The following is a 24,397-nucleotide window of genomic DNA, read 5'->3' on the forward strand; positions in this document are numbered from 1 at the left end:
GTATAAATATTTGACACTGCATGGTGTGAATAAATATTATTATTTGCATCAAGTCTCATGGTTTTTCCAATACAATAATGCCTTTCAACCTTTGTTTATTTGCCCACGTTCAGAAAGGTCACATATTATAGTGTGGTTAGCCTATAATGATTCACTTCCGGCGACAGCCTTTCATGATTGGCTATTATAAAAAAAATAATTGAGTTAAAGGAGGGGAGTACGCCTGTAACGGACAGCGATAGAGAGAAAGCTAGAGAGACAGAGCCAGCCTTATCATAGTTCAGTTTGGTAGTCTACATATTGTTACATAACAGTAGAGTTACAAATGAATAATGAACAGAGCATGGTGCTTCCGACCTTCTTTTCCGACATCGAGTAGCCTATAGTATTTCGGCTGGCACGCGGAATTGTTCGGCGGCCAGAACTAATAAAACAATATCCAGTCCAATATTTTAAATGAAAATAGGATTGGCTCATTGCTAGAAATCTTAACCAATGAAGATCATTAGGTTGGACAGGCGCATAGGCCTATACGTTTGATATTTAGGTCACCACCACGCTGTGGTTCAATAAGCAGCCTGTATCGCAGCAGTGATCCTTCGATGTAATGCCGTTCATAGGCTAATAAACCATAGAAAATAAATGATTCCATTAACATTTGTAAATTATATAATATAGGTTAGGCTTATAGATAATTATAATATATAAATAGGATTTGAGCCAATGTTCTCTTTATGTAGCGCGATGGGTAGGCCTATTACATATACTTATAGACCTGGATTTATCTTTTAGCATACAATTTCTAGCATTAGCTTGCATTAAAAAAAAAACTAATTAAATCATCTTACAACTAGAGGCCTTTGCTAAAGTATACCTTTCTGCAATTTGACAAGAGGTCCTAATCTAACCATTGCAGGTTTAAAATGGCCAACATACTAAATACATTATTCTAAATACTAGGCAGAATACTAAAAAAATACGATAAGACTAGGCCCAAACACAATATCATCTGAGGTAGGGGGGTTTTCATAATTTGCCCAACGAGCATATTTTATCCACAAAATAGAATAGGCCTATTGTAGATTTTCGTTGGAGCTAAAAAATTGCAAGATAATACACGTTGTCTGACCTCTATTTATTAACTATTAAGAATTATATTTCGATGAAAGCCTACTGTATAGTTTAGCCTGGGCCTAATTGGATTAGTTATGGGAGGGTGGGGGTAGCAACAAGCCATCTGAATAAATGCAAATAGGCTCTTAGTGGGCATCGTGCCAGGTATCTATAGCAACCACATTTTGTGATCTTTGTCTTCCTTCATACAATATGTGGGCTAATTACTTCTGTCTCCCTCTGCCTTCTGTCTTTGCTGGCGGTTTCCTCTTTCCACATGACTCTTTGCCAAAAAAAGAATGCATAAAATAAGAAGCGTGCTGGTTAAGTGATCAGTATAAATGTAGGTATCTTTGCAGGGTAGGCCTGTAGTATTTTTCTCTTAAACAGTCCTAATGGCTCCTTACTAATATCGAATCTTTCGCTGGTCCACTGCTTGTATGATGGGCATCACACTTTTTTGCTATTAATCAGAGGACTGGTCTGTCAAGGTCAAGTTCAAATTTACAGCGTGACCCCAAATTTCCACAACCACTTGACAAGTCCAATAGTTGTGTTATACTGTCACCTATCGACCACTTTCAAAGCTAAAAAAGATTTGACATGGTTTTGAGAACTCTGTATTTCTTTTAATATAGTGCTCCCTTGTGGTCACTTTAAATAATACAGGTTGTAGTGGAACAAAACACAAACCTCACTTGTCGATTGGTTTGCATTGTAGATGATTCCCTCTAATGGTTAACACATGCCATCACAGGCATAACCTCTGATCTGCTGATATAGTTACCCGATACCTACTAATCTCTTTTAAACTTCAAATATATAAAATACATTCATATTTACACGGCAAAACGTTGAATAGGCCTACCTTAGAATATGTAAAATTGTATAAAGACCTGTAATGTTCTTGAAATGAATAAACATAGTATAGTTCATGTCAGGTTTATTAAAGAATCTCTGAGGCTGCCTACAGATCACAGTAACAGTGTGTTTACATTCATGTTGGCACAAACCACTTTACAAAACAGATAATTCCCCTGTGTCAGAACAATTGCAACATGCACATGCACCGATCCCATGTCTTTGAACGTCTGCATATGATTAAATAACTGTTAAAACTTTATCTATTGCATTAAATTAGCAATGGCTACATTAGGAACACCATAGACAAACCCCCAAAAAATAAAATTTAAAGTCACACATCTTTTTAACATACGTATTATTTCATATTAAGCCACTTTATGGTCTTACGCAAACAATTGAATAGGCCTATTAATAATGTAAAAAAATGAGAAAATCATTGTTTTGGCATTTAATGATTGTCTTAATCACTCTCCAGTTCTTAGGTAATACTCCTGAGACCAGCCGTTATACATCTGTTGTATACTTTCAATATTGCCCTGTGCTGGACAGCAATGTCCCTTTGTCCCTCACCTTATGTCAACACACACGCATCTTATGAAACGAGAGGACAACAACATCTCCCTCCGGCCAACTCTCAGCACACAGACTCCAGCAAACACAGAGTTACGGTTACATTTCAAGCAGGCGTAACACCTAAATTACTGTTATGCCATTGAGACAGGCAGGTTAAAAACAAACCTCACAAACAGGGTTCTCAATTAGTACAATTAACAACAAAAGCGATTTGAAATAACTATTTAAATGTCAAAATGTCAGTATCACTGTGCTATAGCAAATTCTGGAAAAGCCTATAAAAGTGAACACAACCTGCTGCAAAAAGGTAATAGGTTTAGTATTAACTATTTAAGTCATAGCAAGATCATTACTATTCCCTATGAGGCACTTGGAGGTCAGTATCGAGAAACAAAAGAACAGGTCCAGCCGTTGACCGAGAGCAGCATAACAGAACGGCCAGCAGTCACTCAGGAGTAGCAACATCGAGCAGACACATCGCACACATAGCATTGTTATCAGGCCGACATGGCGAGGGTCGACCCACCGTGGGTAATGCTACAACGATGGACCCTGGATCCACCAGAGGGCTGGGCTCCACATTAAGACGACCCACTCATCGGGTGCTCCGATGGGCAGCTGATAATTGGGGAGGCTCCCTTTGTGTCCCTAAAGCCTTCCCATACCTACTCTGAAGTAAAGCCCTTTCGTCTTCTTCCCTTAACGTTTGTGCTGATGTGAACATTGCCGGAATATTGTCTGGTACCGACATAGATCAATTGATTCCTGGATATAGCAGAGATACAATCAACAAATCTCTCTACAAGTCTTATACCAGTGTATGATAAAGCAGTGAGTTACATAGACCGGTGGTGGGGGGGGATACCATGTCCCCTTGGGTGTGTGTAGGATGCAACCCCAACACACACACTGTATCGGCCTACCACAGGTTGCAGGTTCGAGCAACAGTGAAATACACACACACAATAGTACCATAAAAGGTACATACATGCCTCCAATCTACGTACATGTAGGAGGTCCCTTGGCCCCAGCACAAAGCTTCCTGGTGTTGGCATACATGTGTTTATAAATGGCCTTCCTTACCTAGCCCTCTTTGAATCTGACGCCACAAAGCCGGTCCTCACTTCCTCACCACCGGCCCAGCTGCTCCCGTTGCTCATCCTATAGTGAGAGCAGCGGTCCTCTGAAGGCTTAATGGTCCAAATATAGCCACTATGGTTGATATTTAAAGCCTCTGCTGGTGTCTTATCAATGCAATGTTATACAATACTACTTCAATTAAACAGGGTGATGCCGATGAGATAATTTTGTGGGATGTTATAATGCATTACATAAGGCATTGTACTATTTGATAGTTTAAGTATTTGATATGAGGTCATGTTATGAAAAATGTTTCATCAAGCCAATTATTCTCTGCCTAGACGTTTTAAAGTGTCAAAATCATGAACAGGATTAAATCAAACAAAGCTGAACCATGTCAAAACTATTAATGGCATCAGCAACTGTCCTTATATGGGTTCACTTTATATAAAGTACAGTGTTTCCCCCAGCACTGAGTTGTTAAGGCGGCCGCCTTAACAACAATAGGGCACCGCCTTGACTACCAATGTATATAAAAAAATGTTGTGTTGATTGAGCAAGACACTTAACCCTAACTGCTCCTGACGAGCTGGCTGTTGCCTTGCATGGTTGACTCTGCCGTCGGTGTGTCAATGTGTATATTAACCGATTTAAGTCGCTTTGGATAAAAGCGTCTGCTAAATGCCCTAATTGTAAATATATATATATATATATATATTATTTTTTTATGCATTAACAAAGTAGAAAACTCTCGTAGGGAAAGAAAACATACTTCCATCAATAATGCATTGGTAATACTGTTCACAACAATGGTCGTGCCATAAAGCTTTTTGAATTGAATTGAAACGGAGCCCCCCCAATTGAATTTGATGCTCGGATCAAATTCAAATGAAACACATTTTATCCCCCCCTTACCATTGAACGCGTGACACTGCTCTGACATCCTCAGCTCGCACAGCAGATGTGTCCAACTGGATGACCCTGTTGTCACTCAATTGAACAAACACGATCAAGAGGGAGAGCACTATTAAACCACACTACCATCAGTAACCTCTATTGATCCATCTGCTAACAATCCAAGATGCCAAGCACATCCAAATGAGTCGAAGTCAGCCTACGTCACGAGAAAGGGTGTAGGTGCGTGGCACAGACACACACACACGCGCAATGTGTTGATCGGCATCATCGAGGTGGCAGATACACAAGAAAGTAACACATCTTTGAAAAACGAAACGGACGACTTTAAAATTATTGCACATGACAGAGCCCCACAGCGGGCTCGCGGACGACAGCCGGTCCGGGGAGGCTCTGTGACCCATCGGCCCCCTGCATCCAGCCGACGCCTCCAACAACCCGCCTGCCACACGGCCGTACCATCCAGAGGCAGCGCGTGTTTTAATCCCCCCCCCCCCCCCCCCCCCCCGGCCGCCTCACTGGCCCCCCTCCCGGGGGGTTTCACCGGGACGTGTAGCCCATTCGTTGCAGCTTCCTCAGGAGGATCTGCGTGAGGTCGAAGGTGGTGAAGCTGATGCCCACGGCGATGGGGCCCTTCACCCAGTTCATGCTCAGGCCCTTGTAGAGGCCCCGCACCACGCCCTCCTCCGCCACGATCTCCCGCATGGTGCCGGCGATGGTGCCGTAGGTGTGGCCCGTCACGCCCGCCGTCTGCATGCGCCGCCGCACCACGTCCAGGGGGTAGGACGCCGACTGGCCCAGCAGGCCCGCGCACGCGCCGAACGCCAGCCGCTCGTAGGAGTAGGGCTGGGGGCGGCCGCTTCGCTCTGCAGGGGGGGGGGGGGGGGGGGGGGGGGAAGAGCCATCCGAAGGGTCACGATGGGAAGTCGCTTTGAACAGATATAAAACGTCCTCAATTGTTTTTACGCTTTTACCTTCTTATTCGTTTGGATACAATGTCATTAATCTGTCGGTTAGGGTCGAGGCCTCTTGCTCAAGTGCACCTGGCAGGTAGGCATGGGAATAAGTGGGGTTCGAAGCCAGACCCTTTCCGCTGGGGTTCGAACGCCACTAAGCGCCACCCAGGCGTCCCTGCAGCGGTGGGGGGGGGGGGGGGGGCGTACCTGCGTGCACCTTCTTGAGGGTCTCGTAGGTGAAGAAGCTGATGCCTGCGTAGGGCACCACGCCCAGGATGGTGGGGGTGAAGCCTCTGTACAGCGTCTTCAGGCCCTCCTCCCGGGAGATCCGTCCAAACACGTGCACTATGTTACCGTACCTGTGGGGAGCCAGTGAGGTGGGAGGGACGTGAGCCTTAGGGGTACAGGCGATGAAGTGGGTTCAAGGAAGGACATGACGCCTCTGAACCAAGACATCCACAGACATTTCTTCTGAGGTTGAGTTTTAAATAAAGAAGGACTGGTCTAATATCGACATTTGACTTTTGAGTTAGTGGGAGATGACCGGCCTTACATTTCTTTGGGTGTGACTGCCATCCTCGCACGTACCATGTCCAAAGGATAGGTCAACATGGCTGCTGTGGTACCTGCCATGGAGCCAGCCAGTAACCGTGGTATCGGAGGCAGGGCCCTTGGAAGCAGAGGTCAAGACACGTTATTAAAATCAGCCAAGTTGCTGCAATATAGGAACCTTTCTCAGTAAAACAAAAATATATATTTCTGTACTTTTCTGTGCTTTCAGGATTTAGTTAATGAATTTAAAAAAACATCATATCGGTCTAATTAACACACAAAAGTTAGTCTGTTCAAAAATCTAATCAATGTAGAACCCTTTAGTTGAATGCATATTTTTGCATGCATATTATGGTACTGGTCACTACTCACTTCCCTTGGAAGCCATATATTCCCCCCAGGAATATCTTGTACTGCTCATGAGCACAGAACTGGATGGCAGCGTAGGGGATGACCCGCACCATGGTGGCAGAGTTCCCCCGCCACAGGCTGAGGAAGCCATCCTTCAGGTAGGTCCGGTAGATCAACCTGTAGGCCTCCTGAAGACACACCAAAACAAAGTATTAGTCGGTCGAACAGGTGTGTGTTTCGCTATGAGAGAGATCAAATGTCAGATGTGCGGCAATCTACCTTGGCAGAAAATCTTGCGGAAGACACTGAAATAAAGAAGACAACACACACACACACACACACACACACACACACACACACACACACACACACACACACACACACACACACACACACACACACACACACACACACACACACACACACACACACACACACACACACACACACACACACACACACACAATGATACACCTGACCAAATATTTGATGGAGCGAATATTCGATTTACTGAAGCGAAAACATGATGAACAGATTTTACAGGTCCTTCTGCTGTATAATATCCTGCAGGCTAGATCCCATGCAGTTTGGTAGCTTGCCTTGGAAGATGATCTTGGTTCTGTCCAACGGGGCTACAGCTGTCTTGGCCAGAGCACCCGCTAGAGCGCCCGACAGGAGGGAGTTGAGGACAGATGGTCTTGGCTGCAGACGGACAGGGACACAGCTTAGAATCACCTCCCAGTTAGCAGGGACATGGTGTTCCAATCACACACACACACACACACACACACACACACACACACACACACACACACACACACACACACACACACACACACACACACACACACACACACACACACACACACACACACCTCTTACCTCGGAATGACTGGAGGAGGCCGATGGCAACACTTCTCCCGGTGTGTGTGCTGCCCGTTGGTCCTGGACACCATTACCCATCCCCAAGAGCTACACACAGCCGGCCCTGGATGTGCTCATGTACTCCGGCCAGCAGGTGGCAACATCAGCAGTTGCTTGCAGCTCAAATGTTGGTTGGGATAGTTCTAGGAGAGGAGAGCGAGAGACAGAGGAAAGTCAAAATGATAGGAACAGTAGATATGTGTTTAAGATAGTAACATATGCAGCTGACAAGTTGGGCAACTTTCGATTTATTGGGCTAGCAATTGATCAATGCTTAAAGATAATTGTTCCTACAAAAAGTAGTTGTCGTTGCTTGGTCGATACAGGAACCATTCTCACCAATCAAATGGTCTGTCTAGTGTAATGGAAAATTCATGTTGGTTAGTTTTAATACTTTGAGATTTTAATTTAAGCTCTTCAGGTTGTTTTATCTAGTTCCCCTTTGTTAACCTTTCGACTGGGGTGAAACGGTCACAAGTAACCCCTTTTGTTTACGAGAAAAACTCCTGTAAATCAACATTTCCCTCACATTAGTATATGAACAAATGCATTGCGGGGAGAGGGTGAAACTGTGTTAAAAGGCTGTTTGAAACTTGATTCTGGGCTCACTCTGCAGTGTATGCATACATTAAAATAGGTTAATTATCTACAACTATTATGCGCTTTATTGCATTTACAAATCGTACATGTCCTAGACGTAATATCTCATAAAGAAATTGCCACGACACTAGGCTTGGAGGTTGAAAGCCTATCCCTAACCCTTCTTCTATAGCAGAAGAAAACACCCATGATCCACCCACACACTCTTTGGTAAGATACCATGTTCTAGTTTGTTCCATTGAATAAGAACCATCAGCAAATAAGAAAGAAAACATTGATCACTCATAAGCCCATTCGTTAAACATTTAGTAGGACTATGGCCTTACGGTTGGGACATTGTTTAACCACGGTAAAAATGGATGGAGGGTAAGGGTCACTGGAGAGCAATATGACTCTCGGAAAAAAATTACAGTAGGCGTTTCAGGAGATGTTTATACAATGCTTTTGTAAAAGCTGTGTTATACAAGAGCCAGAACCTATGGGCAACGCATACACCGAGCCCTACTTCCTCCCCACACCCAATGAAAGACTTTAACATTAATTCAATGTCTGTCACTTCCAGACAGTGTACATTATCTGATCTTCCGACTTACCAGCACGTTTTGCTGGTTTGACACGTTTTGCCATCTGATCAAATTTAGCCAACTTTTAGACGGGGAAATGTCCGAGTTGAGGCTTTCCCCAAAAGTAATTGAGAAAAACGTTGAGATTTAAAAAATATGATATGGTACTGGAATGTTTTGTTTATGTCCTTCATATGCATGACGTGTGTGTGTGTGTGTGTGTGTGTGTGTGTGTGTGTGTGTGTGTGTGTGTGTGTGTGTGTGTGTGTGTGTGTGTGTGTGTGTGTGTGTGTGTGTGTGTGTGTGTGTCAGTACTGAGGTCAAATAGCCTATTTGTGTGCGTTACTCAGCTGATCAATAATAAACAATGTTTACGATGACGTTGCAGAAGCATTGCCACCCGGCCTTCCTTCAACATTAACTTTCATGATCCTCGTGATGACAACCAGACAGAGAACCTGATCTATCTGTGTTGGCGATAAATACCAACACAACAATCTTTGTACACAGATACCCCAAACGCTACTAGCTTACAACCTCTAAGTTGTTCAACACTGCCCTCGTCGAGGAGGGAGATATCTAGCAATCGACGGTCAACAGTTAACTACATGGTAACTTCCAGCTCGCTTACCTTTATCGTGAATTACACCCTCGTTGGTGCAGTTATGCTGTATGATGTGGTGTGTCCTATTCGTTAGCAAGTTGCTAACCAACTCTACTCTACAAATTCCGCAGCGTTAGCTATTCTGTATAACATGAAAAGGGAAATTCCTGGATCTTTCCCAAATACAGACATGGAGAGTTTTGCAGAAATTGATCAAGCCGTTACATAAACTTTCTCCATAGTGTTTCATGCACTCATTCCTCCAACAGTGACTTTGAGTGACTAGAATAGTCCATGCTGTTATCTAGCTATCTGCAGTTACCGCTGCTGTCTGTCACCGATCTCAACAGCAAGGGCGAGCCCAATGGGATTGTGGGAAATTGAGTCAGTCCGTCAGTTTCCTTATGCCTATCTCTCTACAGCTTGGATAGGTCCATTCGATTGGTGTGAAAAGGAGGCGAGATAGACTTGTTTAGATTCTCTAGAAAAATCAAGTAAATGTCTTGAATGACTTTATTATAACCATTACGCATAATACTGCCAATCAAAATTGAATTGCTCCTGCAATCCAAGGACCCAACCCATAGCTGTAAATATGAATCAAGCCATGCGAATTATTCAGCTCAAATATTGGTCAATTACACAATAGTAAGGAGACACCCATGGGCAAATTTGAGATGAACACATAACCATCTTTAATTTCATCTAAACATCCAGAGACGCATTCTACATACACATACAATAATATTATTAAGCAATTGGGAAAAGTGTGAAAGCCTAATGCAAAAAAAAAACGAATGGAATACAGCATTTGTAACAATATTGAGTTGACAATTGTTTATGACACAATTAGTAATTAGGAGTGACCATTTTGCAGGGAAGGGAATTCAACACACTTGACAATTACTTAATTTTGATTAAGTGGCTTCTAGCGGTGGTGCATAATCCTTTCAGGAGTGCCATGGAAGGCTCTTCAGTATGTGAGGCTGCCCTTCTTGCCCGTCCACAGCTCTTTGAGCTCCACCTCACAGCCCAGGTCTCGGAGGGCCGCTTTGAACACATCCCCGAGGTCTCCGTGGGTCTGCAGCGCCTGGGCTATCAGCGGCTGGGCACCCATCGCCAGGATGGGTTGGCAGAGGTGTTCCATGCTACTCACCAGGTTCCTCAACAGCATACACGCCTGTCTCTGTTGGGAGGGAATCAAGGAGACATCAGGGTAGTTTGGTGTCAGGCAGAAGGCCTAAAAGGAAATGCATTAGATTATGGTTGCTCTTATAGTACCTGCACATTAACCACATCCGGGTGCGTCCTCATACACTGGACCGCTGCAAGAGTACCTCCGTTCTCCATGATGACTGTGCAGTTTTTGGGCTTACGCAAGGCCAGGACTGAGAGACAGGCACTGCCCTGCTCACACACCTACCATGGAGAAACATGTTTTTAAGCGGTTGTTCGATTTCACATTGTTTTCTACCAGATATTTCTGCATGACAATGTACTCACATGTGGGTTGCCCATATGTCTGTTCATGGCGATGACGATGAGCGGGACTCCACCCGCGTTCACCACGGCGTCTTTGACATCGTCGTTCCCGGCGATTGCCTTTAACGCGCAGAAAACCTGACGGACCAACTCCTAAAAGAGAGGGAAAAACATTCAAGTGTTAAGGGAATTGCGATTTCTAAGATATAGAAATTGTGTTGAGAAGTATCCATTTGGGTAAGCTACCTGGGACTCATAGCTGTCTACAAGCAAAGTCATCATGAATTTTAGTCCTCCCAAATCACAGATGTCTTGACAATATTCATTCCTCACAGCCAGTCGGGACAAAGTAGCACACAATTCACTCAGCACAGAGAAATTATCCACATGAGCTGCAAGTAAACAAAATAGCAAATACATGATTCATATCAATTTATAATATCAAATCCAATAAGGAGGTTACCAAAAGTTTTGTGTCATCCTTCATTAAAATTCTACCTTTAGCAGCTGCAGTTATGATCTTCAATGCGTTGTGGTCCTGAACAATCATCTTGGCATGCTCGTGGGCGTTCCCGAACGCAACTCTGATATCATCATCGAAGGTCATGTACCGGAGAGTGGCGCAGGCCTCTTTGACCAGCTCGCCGCATTCCGTGTTACGGCTGATGGCGCCGGTAAGCAGAGGAAGCACTCCCCCTTTCACCAAATCTTGCCTGTTCTGCTCATGCTTCAAGCAGCAGTGACGTATTGTGCGAAAGCCAATAGACGTAACGGCGGGGTCTTCTCGATACTTGTTTAGGATCAGTATGAGAAGGGTTTGACCCTCTGCGTTTAACAAGTCCGGCTGTCCATTGGTCAGTGCAGACAGGGCAGAGAGAGAAGCTATTACACCTTCCTTGTCCTCTAAACTCCTTTTGCAGCAGGAAAGGATGACGGGATATGCATCTTTTGTAGAAGCCAGGTGCCGCTGGGCAAATCCAATGGAACACTGCTCTGTGAAGCGTTTTAGGTCGGAAATGATCTCGCTCTCTGCGGTAATGGTTGTTATGTCACCAGTGTTTTTTAAGGCGTCCAGTGCCTTTAAGAGAAAATAAAGGGATGAATTGACGGATGAAGGTATTTGGCATTTTATTTGGGTATTTTAGTAGTGCGCACACAATCTTCTGAATAACCTATTCCAGACTCACCTGTAAGACTTCGTGAACTTGCATTTGGTCCCCTTGTTTGTCTTCAGATGTAACTGGTACAGCTTTGACAATGCAGGTGAGATCCACACCTGCATTCATAGTAGAAATATTGGCTTACAAATTAAAACCTATAATTTACTTTCTGCTTATATTGTCAATAACATTTATTAACTTCCATCGAGAGTACGCAAAAGAACAACAACTGAGATAAACCTCACTGACACAATCTAGCAGACAACTCATTTAAATGATGGTGGTATTAAGATCAACATGTAGAGTAGACCATGGAAAGATGAGCGTGTGTCACTGTGTGAGTGAGTGAGTGAGTGAGTGAGTGAGTGAGTGAGTGAGTGAGTGAGTGAGTGAGTGAGTGAGTTGCTTGTTAAAACGTTACCTTGAGAATCAAACTGCTCCACAGCATCCTTCAAAGCATCATCAGGATCCATCTCGAAATCATCCATGTTTTCTTTGACCACCGCATCGAAGGTTTCCTGTGTGATCCTACGTCTTGCCATGGTCACAGCGTTTAGTTATATTTTAGACTGTTATTTTAACCTGGTGAGAATGTTCACCGATGTTATACACCACAAACAGTGGATCTCAAACCTGGCAGAGTAACAATGACTTCGAGTAAACGTTGGCGCCGCCAGTTAAGATATTGGCGCAAGATAATGAAAGGCCAGAATATAAAGTTATCGGTGTTCAGCTCTGCTCATTACAGCTCAGGTTAAACTGTAATAACGGAGGGATAGCAACGATACGAATAGAAAAACCCAAAAGACGTCAGAACATCTGTCATAAGCGGAGTCGGTTGTCCCCATACTACCTAGCTAAGACAGATAACTCGTCGTAACATGGGTGTGAATATACACCATGGGGAATACACGCAGTTGCGTTTCCTGAATATCAAGTGCCGTACATATGTCCCGCTTTCAAATATGTCCGGCTTCCTATTATTCGATCAAAACGTTCCACAACCATTACATGCAATTCCATTTTTTTCATTTTAAACTAGATAAACCAGTCAAATAACAGTATCGCTGATCTCAATATTAGATAAATCGCCATTTGGTTATAAATATTGTATATTAAGCATGGTTGGTGGCATTAATATTGGCTTTAATTCTGAAAATACTGGACCGGATATGCCCGGCTAACAGACGACCTCGACAAAAAATTTAACCATTTTCCTCAAGGTTTGTTGTTGTTTTGTTGTCAGACCATTAAAATGGCGACAGCCACAGAAGCCCCGGAGTCGTGGTACCTGGCCCTACTAGGATTTGCAGAGCACTTTCGCACGTCGAGTCCGCCTAAGATTCGTTTATGTGTCCATTGTTTGAAAGCCGTGTTTCAGTTCAAGCCGACCCAGAGGATAGAGGCCCGGACACATCTCCAGCTCGGCTCGGTGTTGTATCAACACACCAAGAACATCGAACTGGCCAGGACTCATCTAGAGAAAGCGGTAAGGAGATCAGCAGATCAGAGAAAGCTGGATAAAACACTCCCGCACCATTGCCCACTACGCACTGAATCTATGTCAATAGCACAGGCAAAAACAGACATTTGTCAAACTTACTATCACGGGGTTGATTCTGCGAAGACCACTGTGATCAGCTTCTTTTTTTTAAATATAATTTAAAATCAAGCCGTTTCTCTTTTTCCCCAACAGTGGTTCATCTCCCAACAAGTATCCTTTTCAATTTTCAAAATGTGAGAGGTAAAGTATGCGTGTATCTTCACGAACTACACTATTCAACAAAAACAATAGTCCTTCATCAACGCTCTCAGATCCCTCAATTCGAAGATGTCCAATTCGAAGCAGCAAGTCTTCTGTCAGAGCTATACTGTCAGCAGGTATGTACATAATATCTATTCTCCAACCAATATTAAACATGCATCTTTTGCAACATCAGAGGATAGGCCTATCTACCACGTTGGAGGAATGCATGGGATCAGGATGTATGGCATGTTGCTATGTTTTTATTAAAGATTATGAACTTCTTGTTATTAAGGTGTAAAAAAACAAAACAAAAATAACAACCTTTTTGGTCCAAATAACAAAATGAGTCTTTCTTTTTTCATCCTCATTATTTTTAGTGTTAGTTTAGATTATAAAAAATGTTGTTCAACTTCTCCTTCTCCAAGTAGGCAATACGGATCACTGGACTCCACCAATAGAAAGGACAAAACCATCTACTAATGGTCTGTCCTTAAAGTCATGTTTTCCCCTGCCATATTGAACCTCACCTGTCCCACTCTGGTCACAGAACCTGGTGGACTCTGCCAAGCCACTGCTGCGCAAGGCCATCCAGATCTCTCAGCAGACGCCCTACTGGCACTGCAGACTGCTGTTCCAACTCGCCGTAAGACGACAATAGTCCCATATCACAGGCTCCTGTCTGATATAATTGTGGACACCTGTAGTAACTTTGTTCCTGTATTTTGTACCGTTTCTCTCTCTCTCTCCTGCAGCAACTGCACACCCTAGAGAAAGACCTGGTGTCCGCATGCGACCTTCTAGGGGTAGGAGCGGAATATGCAAGGGTCGTAGGCTCGGAATACACCAGGTCAGCCGATCATTAACACAACCCTTTAAAATATGAACCATTTGAGTATTCTTCCAACATTTAAAAAAAAAATTATATCTTTTTTTAAACTATTTTTTTTCTGTTGCAGAGCACTTTTCTTATTGAGTAAAGGAATGGTAAGGTTAAAAATATATATTTTACATTCAAGATGTTTAGAAATATATTTTGCGCTCATTGCTTTTGAATCCACGTCGCTTTGGTTCCAGCTGCTTCTGATGGAGCGCAAGCTGAGCGAGGTGCACCCTCTGCTCACCCTGTGCAGTACTATCGTGGAGAACTGGCACGGAAACCCCATCCAGAAGGAGTCCCTCAGGGTCTTCTTCCTGGTGCTGCAGGTCACACATTACCTGGATGCCGGACAGGTGCGGTGACGATTCCCAGTTGGTTTGGGCATACTTTTATTTTGAAGTATGGATTGAAGTGCCCTGTATATACGTTCGCTCATCGGGGAATCTTTTCAAGGAAGGTGTAGTGGCTTTATTGAGAGATCCGAACCCTATTAACGTTGTTTTTTAAGGTATGGTTTCGTCGTTAGCTATTCATTATTAGATAAACCTCCTTGTTGGTTTTCTGTCTTTATAATGCAAAGCATCATCCTACTTGTATGTTTGTGTTAGATCAAGAGTGTGAAGCCTTGCCTGAAGCAGTTGCAGCAGTGCATCCAGACCATCTCCACGCTGCACGACGACGAGATCCTGCCCAGCAACTCGGCCGACCTCTTCCACTGGCTGCCCAAGGAACACATGTGTGTGCTGGTGTACCTGGTGGGTTTGCGCACACACACACACGCATGCGCACGCACACACACACCCCTCTCATAAAACTGATATAAGAGGTGTGAGATAATGTGCTATTTGCTTTACAGGTATTTCCTTGTCTTTATGTTGTCTTTGTGTATTTTTCTGTCAGGTCACCGTAATGCACTCCATGCAGGCCGGTTACTTGGAAAAGGCCCAGAAATACACAGACAAAGCATTGATGCAGCTGGAGAAGCTGAAAAGTAGGTGGTTCTCTTCTCACAGCTGCTTTCCATCCCAAGGTGGAATAGTGACGGTGTTTAGAGATTTGATGTTGATTCGTAGTGTTGTGATGTTGATGTGTAGTAGCGTTGTGACATGTGGATGTGTAACGTTGGGATGCTGCTGTGTAGTGATGTGGAGGTGTTGGGATGTTGGTGTGTTGGGATGTGTTGTGTTGCATTGTGATGTGGAGGTGTTGTGATGTTGGTGTGTAGTTTTATGATTTGGAGGTATAGTGTTGTCATGTGTAGCGTTGTGATGTTTGGGATGCGTTGTGTTCCAGTGCTGGACAGCAGTCCCATCCTGCCAACGTTTCAAGTCATTCTCCTGGAGCACATCATCATGTGTCGGCTGGTAACGGGACACAAGGCTACAGCTTTGCAAGAGGTGGGTGGTCCTACCATTGTTGTTTGATTGGTTGAGAGGTTAAAGCAGTATTAGTCGATTTTCTGACCAACTTAAACACAGAAAAACATTTAGTTAACCCCCTGCAGTACTAGCTGTGTCTAAAAAAAAAAAATCTTACCCACAATTGCACTTTTACGACCTGGCCACTGTATTTAGAAATTATTGCTTTGTTGGATTTTAATATATATATTTTTTTCATTTTGAGAGGGGGAAACAGATAAAGACAAAATGTGGGTTTCTGGTGGCCCATTGTAGTGTCTAATAGTTGACCTTATGACCAAGAGACAACATCCTGGATTAGTCTAATTGAAAAAGTAGATTATGGCAGTTTCACGAAAAATAAGGGCTTATTTAATACCTCTTTTCTAGGGCTTAATGATTTGGGAAAATAATCGAAATGTATGGAAGCATTTATGTAGCAAAATTAAAATGGCAATGCAATTTGCAATTCAGTAAGTCATTACATTATGCTATTGACAATTCATTATGCAATTTTAATAATGTCATTTGTAAATACGTTATTCAAAGTGAATTTGACTGAAATCCTCAATTAAATTTGCAAAAGTTATAACAATAAAAATAGAATAACATTTTGTCAATTTTTTTGAGTTCCTTTATTCAAATTGAAAGCTATAGCGTCCCCGTGATTGCAATGCCCTTCGCCACGCTCCGTGTGTTGCGAAATTCAAATTACATTTCAATCCGCGAAACGCTTTGCAAAGCGTTTTGCAAAAGATTTTGCAAAAAGTATCAGCCAATCGCGTCTAGACGGGAACTACGTCACTTCCTCGTCAGACTTGCTGATCATCCACACTTGGCACTTTCTATTCTAGGCCTAGCATTGTGCCAGGTTTGACTGGGTTGACGTATATAGTAATAACGTGAATGGCCGCTGCAGCTCTAGTGGAGCAGCGGGATGCAGGGTCCGCGACGGCGACCAGCATGCCTGCACCGGATCGCACCGGAGAAGGGTGCGCAAACCGGTGTTTCAGTTCAACTAGTGACCGTGTTAACTGGCGACATCAGCCGAATGCGTCGCTTGTCGTCGTGGCTACGGCAGCTGTTGGAAATCGGGGAAAGACTCGTAGCTGTCCTTGCGAATGCCTCTTTGATTTGTTTTAAAAATGCCAGAAACATACCCATCTCATTCGTATTTGGAGAGTAATTGGAGGAAACTTGTCACGTAGAACCATCTTAAGCTAAAATAAATGGAAAATGTGTGTTTTTTTATAATTAATATGGGCTTCGAACTCCTAAAATTTTCGGGGGAAAATATTTCAAGTTGTGATTCCATTCCACTGTGCTGTTGAGCCACAGAGACTTTATCATCTGCAGTACTAAAAAGCACAACTAGTCTTCTGCCTAAGAGCAGGAGGCAGCCAGATCAACTTGTGACCCGACTTTCCATGTTATTATAGATATAGACCATGGTATTTGTCTCATTTTCCAAAAAGAAGAGGCCATTACACCATTTATTCAAAACCTAATGTTGTGCTTCCCTCCACTGCCTACAACTCAGCCAAAAATTATGCGATTCGCTATCCTTTCGGTCGCCTGATGTGGTGTAGTCTCTTGCTCTGGATCGTCTCTAAGCAAAGCAGCGAGCTCGAGAATCAATGTGCCACCACACATGTTCCCAAATAGAACGGACAAAGGAGGGGGCGGGGGGGGATTCATTGTTAGGGCGCACTGAAACCCTCACTAGTAAGCAGGACAACGCAACGATTTTGCAAAGCAGTCTGCGGATTGAAATGTAATTTGAATTTCGCAAACACACGAATTGCATTGCAATCATGGGGACGCTATAGCTTTTCAATTTGAATAAAGGAACTCAAAAAGTTTGACAATGTTATTCTATTTTTTATTTTTATAACTTTTGCAAATTTCATTGAGGATTTCATTGTCACTTTGCATATTAAAATGCACTTTGAATAACGTATTTACAAATACAATTATTAAATTGCATAATGAATTGTCAATTGCATAATGAAATGACTTATTGAATTGCAAATTGCATTGCCATTTGAATTTTGCTACATATATGGTTCCATATTTTTAAAGTTCCATTTCTTCTGTATTATTCACTAAAAACAAGCAATAAATCATGACCAACACAAAATTGGACACAGTCTGTTTCCTGCAGACTTGCTGCATGAATTTATATTAGAAAAGGAAAATATATATACGAATCTTAATGATCTCAGTAACAGTCAAAAATCAAACAAACTAAAGTGCAGAACTATTAAAAATAACAAACGTGTTTCTACCACTATATGTAATTATCTCCAAGTTGTGGTAATAAACATGTAATATGTTAACATGTTCTTTTTCAACAAATCAAACTATAGCGTTGCCAGTTGTTTCCTCAATCTCGTGTCACGTGTACTGTAGCCCTGTGTATCCTATGATTGATTCGACATTAAAAATAACACTTTATTTTATTTTTATCGCAGCCATTTGCGATTGGAAAATTGCATTCTATTACATTGCAAAATCGGTTTGAATTAGATTAATCGTTCAGCCCTACTGCCTAACTACCAAAACAGAGATAAAGCTATGAAATAGTTGTGTCAATGTTTTCATGCTGGATTTGGGTTCAAGCCGATATCTGCAACGGCAGATATTTTGAATTGTACATACGATACAAACGATAGGTTAACCGAGTTGTGTTTTCACTGGTCTTTGTGTAGATCTCCCAGGTGTGCCAGCTGTTCCACCAGTCGTCTCGGCTATTCACTAACCACGCTGCCCAGCTTCATACGCTCCTGGTAAGTGCAAGGAAACTGTACTTTACCGAAACACTTCAGAATTACAATCCTTTTAAAAACCTTTTTATTGATTTTCACCATGATACAAAATGCACATTAACAAGGAAATTAACAAGATAACAATGCATGACATAAATAAAAAGCTGATGGCAGGGGTGGGGAGGGTGTCGCCCAAATCCCTCAACAGGATATATTGTTTTGGTTCATTATTTACCCCGCTTAACATTTTTAATAGAAGCTTGAAAATGAGCATGGGTATTACTGCAGGCCGCACAAAGCCAGAAATGAAAGACAAATGAGAGAAATAGGACAGAAGGGTTGTATTATTAACTACTAAGTGGACACTGCCCAGGTGGCCCTCCCGGCCCTTATCAAAGTCCTCTAACAGAAAGGCTGTTCCCATGTTCAGCTATCCGGGTATTCCTCCATCCCATATCCCAAGAGAAGCAGGCGGCTTAGCGCTCCCTCCAGTTAAATATCAGTTTTATTTTAGAAGATAAGCCGTAGAGGCCATAAAACAACAACAGAGATAGCTGCCGCAGAACTGTCTGTTAATCATGGTATCGAGACAGTATTAAACAAACTCAACGGTACATTTTCACTTAAAGAAGAACCGACGACTGTGCTTTTGTTGAGAAGAAGTATTTTTTTTCACCACTCGCTGCTGCGTCACCCAGTTGTTGCTATGATGGGTGGTAGGCCTATTCAATAACGTCCAGAGGCATTCTGGTCTCTCCCCGTTGGTGACGCCCTTTGGAATTCCAGACTAATTACAGTTTGCAAGTTAATATATGCTTTACTCCGAATCGTTGAGTGTATAATCCTAATTCTCACACATTTAAAAGAGCTCAAAGCTGGCCTGTTAAATTGAATTCCACTGAGTAGTAGTGAAAGATATATTAAGGTCATGTTCCCAAGTCAGCTGGACAGAAGATTATGCATTTAGGGCAGCCGTAGACATTAAAGGCCCCTACCCACTTGGCGTCAACCCCCCCTTCAGGGAGGAGAGGGGGATGTGGGCTGAGGTCAGCTTTGATGATCGTATAGTTTGGGGGTCTCAAGTCACGCCATTTTGCCACCCACGTCGAGTTTCGTGGGCAGAGACTTTTTTCAACCATGTTCAATATTTTCAGGCCCGACTTGTGTAAATTGAGGGACACTGAGAATAAAATCTGTGATTACAGTGGCAACAGCCAATTAGAACAAACTTCGCTACGGATGACTCAGATATCGGGATTCAATGTTGACAATCCCACATAAAACCATAATTTTCTTCCTTGTAATTTGAAAACTACTGCCTAACTATTTACCGGAGCCGTCATATTTTCCAACCTGCAAGAATCCAGGGTTGAAACATTTGTTTCAGTGGAAATTACTTTAATTAGAGAGGTGACGATAATTCCAGCTGCTACTGGGCAAAAATACACCTCGCAGACCTCCCGTTTACGTAAGCGGAAGGGCTACGGGGAGCTAATGAGATTTGGTGAGTTTTCGGAGAAGACTCTGATTATCTGGCAGTAGAGTCTTCACGTGTGTACCCCCCCCCCCTCCCCCGCATGTCCTGGTCTCCTAGCGTGGACCAGCGACCCAGGGGCCAGGCTGGACTGATCGTCAAGACCAGTCATGTAGTGCATTTACCGTGGACGGCCCTGACATTCAAAGTCTCCTTGCGGGCAGCGGCCTGACGCTATAACTATTTGGGATCTTACTTCCTGTACGTTTTTCTCGGCAGGGTCTCTATTGCATCTCCGTGAACTGCATGGACAACGCCGAGGCCCAGTTCACAGCTGCTCTTCAGGTGAGTTATGTGTGTGAAATATTGAACGCGGTCGAACAAGCACACTGTGCATTTAGGGGAACTCTATGAGACCTCAGTCACACACTGAGGTGACGGGAGCGATAAAGGTTCCTTGCATAAATTAAGTAGACGTCCGTCTTCTCTCCTAGATGACAACGCACCAGGAGCTCTGGACCTTCATCGTGACCAACCTAGCCAGCGTCTACATCCGGGAAGGGAACCGGCAGCAAGAGGTGTGTGTGTGTGTGTGTGTGTGTGTGTGTGTGTGTGTGTGTGTGTGTGTGTGTGTGTGTGTGTGTGTGTGTGTGTGTGTGTGTGTGTGTGTGTGTGTGTGTGTGTGTGTGTGTGTGTGTGTGTGTGTGTGTGTGTGTGTGTGTGTGTGTTCTCTGATCATATACTCTGTTCTTATTGGCCCTTTTTCTGTTCACAGCTGTACAGTCTTCTGGAGCGCATTAATCCGGACCAAAACTTTCCCGTTAGGTAAAGCAGGACTCCACCCCAGGTCCATGGTCCTATCACTTGGTGTGTGAGTGTCGCTCCTCCGGCTCTCCACTAACGTGTGTCTTCTCTGCAGCTCTCACTGTCTGCGAGCGGCAGCCTTCTACATCCGAGGGCTCTTCTCCTTCTTCGAGGGGCGCTACAACGAGGCCAAGTAAGACTGCTCTGGTCGCATTGTCGCATGCCCCTTAACACAGATGGTCTGGTTATCACGATGGCAGACACACAGTGTGACGCGGTCGTACCTCTGCACCAACAGGAGGTTCCTGCGGGAGACCCTGAAGATGTCGAATGCAGAGGACCTCAACCGGCTGACGGCCTGCTCTCTGGTGCTCCTGGGCCACATCTTCTTTGTTCTAGGGAACCACAGGGTAAACGGGGACTATTATTTGAATCGCATCTTAAGGCGTGTGTGTGTGTGTGTGTGTGTATGTTTGTGTGAGTGTGCCTGATCCAAACAGTCTGCCTCCCGTGTTTTTTTCTCCAACAGGAAAGCAGCAACATGGTGGTTCCCGCCATGCAGTTGGCCAGCAAGATCCCGGACATGTCGGTGCAGCTCTGGTCCTCGGCTCTCCTCAAAGGTAGGATCCGCTGCTCTGACGGCAGCCTCAGACTCCTAAAAGTGTCGGTCTCACCGCGCCGCCCGCTGACACGGCTCCGTCGTCCCCCCGTCCCCCCGTAGATCTCAACAAGTCGTGTGGGAACACCATCGACGCCCACGAGGCCGCCCAAATGCACCAGACCTTCTCCCAGCAGCTCCTGCAGGATCACATGGCGGCCTGCAGCCTCCCAGAGCACAACCTCATCGGAGTAAGCACCACCCAATCCCTCGTTTACCTTTCCCAGCTCTCTCTGTCTCTGTGTGTAACTTTGTCGGTGGTTGAAAGTGGATGGCACAGTGTAATCACACGGTTTAAAGAGTTTCTATATTTTATGTAAGCATGTAAATATTGTAAAAGTAACTTCCAGAGCACCTATGTAAGGTATCTTATGTGGGTTGGCCGACAATGACGGTGGTTTGCCTTCCAGCTCACTTACCGTGGTGGCATTGTATCGTAGAGCAGAGAACCAGGGCTTGTGCAGTCGTTTATATCATTAGACCCATTGCCTGTAGAGAGCGGCTGGTTGTAACCTTGTTATTTTGTACTTTATCTGAAAACCAACCTTCCTACTAATGGAGTCCAGACAATTCAGTGTCCCTTTCCTTTGGTAAACAGTGTGTCTTCTGTTTCAGTGGACGGAAGGTCTTCCACCGGTGCAGCTGCAGCCGCAGAATGGACCCACCACGGGCCTCACCAGTCTGCTCTGAGAACGTCAAGGAGGCCTGGCAATGCAATCGGGCTGGGGGGCAAGTGAGGCAGAATAAGAAGGTTAATCTGACTCCATACTAGGAGTTGGACAGACATTGGACAAAGAGGGGGATTTTTATGAATGGTCTCCCGTTGACCCAAGTTTATATAAAAAAAGGGGGTGCATTACGTCACTACTGCTAGATTTGAAACTGAGCATGCAAGGTTTTGCATACAGCCCAATTATAATCTTGGGCATGATTTGAATGGTTTTGTTATCTTTCACACTGCCTGGCACCTCAAGATACTGTTACTGTACAGTGACTCTAACAAATAATGTCCTTTTTTAATTCCCTAGTAATGGCGTGACCATTGAGTAGTCTGTCCGACCAAAATCAGTTAAGTTATCCGATGTAAATACGTGACATCGGAACCCATGATTGGATGGGCTCAGATGGGATTTCCATGTGAATTGGAAAAACAAGGTTTCCCTTCCCTCTCTCCCCCCCCCCACACACCCCCCTATGTCCTGATACTCAGAACAGCAATAACAATGGCTATATTGCTATCGTTACCAAGTCTCTATAGAACCTCCTACAAAACATCTAAAGTGTATTTAGTATGTTTCTTTGATCACTTTTGAGGGAAGAATGTGATGATAAATCCGTGGAATGATGAAGTATTCCACGTCTCGCAGACCATCATTAATGCAACTCTATTATAATAGAGCTGCTCATGTAATAGAGTAGACATGCTTGGTGAGGCCATCGCTCACCATGTCCAGCAGTAGATATACGTAGGCCTATCACAAGCTATATGGCTTGATAGCTGTTAGTAGGACAAAGTTTTGAGACAATTTCAGGTTTTTCATTTTATTGCCAGTTGCTCTTTTAAGCCTGTTGACTCTTTTTACCTGTGTTGTCTCGAGTGTGGTGCATGTGTACATATCTCCTGGATAAATACAATCGGTCATGAAGTATTTTACTAAAGTTTGCTTAATTTAAGCCTTTTAACGATTAACCTTTTACATACTGTCCTTTCTTGGAAATGATTTACTTCAGTTCTACCCATTGATACTCAAATCCCTGGTGGCACACATTTGTTCTGTTTAAGAATTTCTTCACTAAATTGTGATTACTGTTTACTACTAGTTCATACTACTTGTTACAGTTTATCTATCGCTACATAAATGAAATCTTTCTTGCCTTCCCATACAATTATAACAAGAAAAGGCATGGCTTAGTGACTTTAGGTTTATCCATGTTTCTTGTTAATATTGGATATCTCAAAACAACATACTCCTTTTTTCTATATATTTTACATAAAATGCAAAAAAATCACATTGTTCAAGCACAACTTGATCAATATTTGTTGCTTTGTGTTACAGCACCACTGATCAAAGTAATAAACAGTTCAGAATGTATGTGATTGACTGTCTTTTTGTAAATCGTAATCATTTGTGCATAATGCTTTGCGTTGCTTATTCAAACTATATGTATTTTACATGCATCTTCCAAATATATTTTTTGTATGCAGATATAAAAGTAAAAGAAGTGTGCAGCTTAAAAACGAACATTCCACACAATTAACATTTGATGGGGTCATGTTTTTTTTTATTTTAATAAAACAGTTAGATGGGATATGTGTGTACGTAGTTATACGCCTTATGTAGTTTGGCCCATTCTTAGTAGATCTACTTTAGGGTTTTTGAGGGTTTAGTGCTTCCCATTTCAGATTATAAGACATCGAATTATTATTTAAACAAAACATATTTGGAGTGTCAGCAAAAAGGACATGGAGATATTTTAGATAACCTTCTAAGCAACCATGAATAGATATTGTGAACACCGAACTAACTATTTAAAGCATTCTTTCTCTCTCATCAAAGCTGAGGTCGGAACGCCTGTTATATGAGAATAAAAGAGCGGAGTAATAAGTAAAGTTAGAACTTTATGTATATAAAGGTGTCTTGGACGGCGCTGAGAGGAGCCATTTCCTGCCAAATAGTGAGCCCGTCTAATCGCGTCTGCAGCAACGACTTCCTGCATTGTTACAGTAGTCTACTTAATGAGGATTAAGTTGAAGCTGTCATGTTACGAGCGGCCATTGCTAAATGCATGAAGAGAATCTTTAGGACGGATCCACATTCAAATATTCCCGTAGGAATCCAATTCAGTTGCCCGCTTAATAAACTATGACAAATATATTAGAATGCAGAAGTATTCCCTATAATGTTGGAAATGCAAGTATACATGCTGCTCAACA

The 24,397-nt window shown here is 43.2% G+C and overlaps 3 protein-coding genes across 3 annotated transcripts; 1 reads left to right on the forward strand and 2 right to left on the reverse strand.

Annotated features, from left to right (window-relative positions):
• Positions 1 to 2,039: 2,039 nt before the first annotated feature.
• On the reverse strand, positions 2,040 to 9,446 carry LOC132463357 (mitochondrial coenzyme A transporter SLC25A42-like). Its single transcript, XM_060059439.1, has 8 exons — positions 9,123 to 9,446; positions 7,287 to 7,471; positions 7,004 to 7,106; positions 6,684 to 6,709; positions 6,426 to 6,592; positions 6,055 to 6,171; positions 5,709 to 5,860; positions 2,040 to 5,411 (listed from the first exon to the last, which is right to left on the reverse strand). Exons 2-8 carry the CDS (start codon positions 7,365 to 7,367, stop codon positions 5,086 to 5,088), a joined length of 972 nt encoding a protein of 323 aa, XP_059915422.1. The 5' UTR covers positions 7,368 to 7,471; positions 9,123 to 9,446; the 3' UTR covers positions 2,040 to 5,085.
• A 320-nt stretch (positions 9,447 to 9,766) lies between these two features.
• On the reverse strand, positions 9,767 to 12,766 carry armc6 (armadillo repeat containing 6). The gene is made up of 7 exons (XM_060059438.1): positions 12,159 to 12,766; positions 11,765 to 11,853; positions 11,076 to 11,655; positions 10,824 to 10,969; positions 10,599 to 10,730; positions 10,377 to 10,514; positions 9,767 to 10,281 (listed from the first exon to the last, which is right to left on the reverse strand). The coding sequence occupies exons 1-7, from the start codon at positions 12,277 to 12,279 to the stop codon at positions 10,069 to 10,071; spliced, it is 1,419 nt and encodes a 472-aa protein (XP_059915421.1). The 5' UTR covers positions 12,280 to 12,766; the 3' UTR covers positions 9,767 to 10,068.
• A 226-nt stretch (positions 12,767 to 12,992) lies between these two features.
• Positions 12,993 to 23,555, forward strand: mau2 (MAU2 sister chromatid cohesion factor). Its single transcript, XM_060059437.1, has 19 exons — positions 12,993 to 13,226; positions 13,434 to 13,451; positions 13,553 to 13,618; positions 14,032 to 14,127; positions 14,237 to 14,331; positions 14,441 to 14,468; positions 14,559 to 14,714; positions 14,970 to 15,116; positions 15,262 to 15,352; positions 15,655 to 15,758; positions 18,470 to 18,547; positions 20,280 to 20,345; positions 20,495 to 20,578; positions 20,776 to 20,825; positions 20,920 to 20,997; positions 21,103 to 21,214; positions 21,334 to 21,424; positions 21,526 to 21,653; positions 22,078 to 23,555. The coding sequence occupies exons 1-19, from the start codon at positions 12,993 to 12,995 to the stop codon at positions 22,150 to 22,152; spliced, it is 1,797 nt and encodes a 598-aa protein (XP_059915420.1). The 3' UTR covers positions 22,153 to 23,555.
• The last annotated feature ends 842 nt before the right edge of the window (positions 23,556 to 24,397 follow it).

The sequence above is a fragment of the Gadus macrocephalus genome, chromosome 8 (genome assembly GCF_031168955.1).
Source record: "Gadus macrocephalus chromosome 8, ASM3116895v1".
NCBI classification, from domain to species: domain Eukaryota; kingdom Metazoa; phylum Chordata; class Actinopteri; order Gadiformes; family Gadidae; genus Gadus; species Gadus macrocephalus.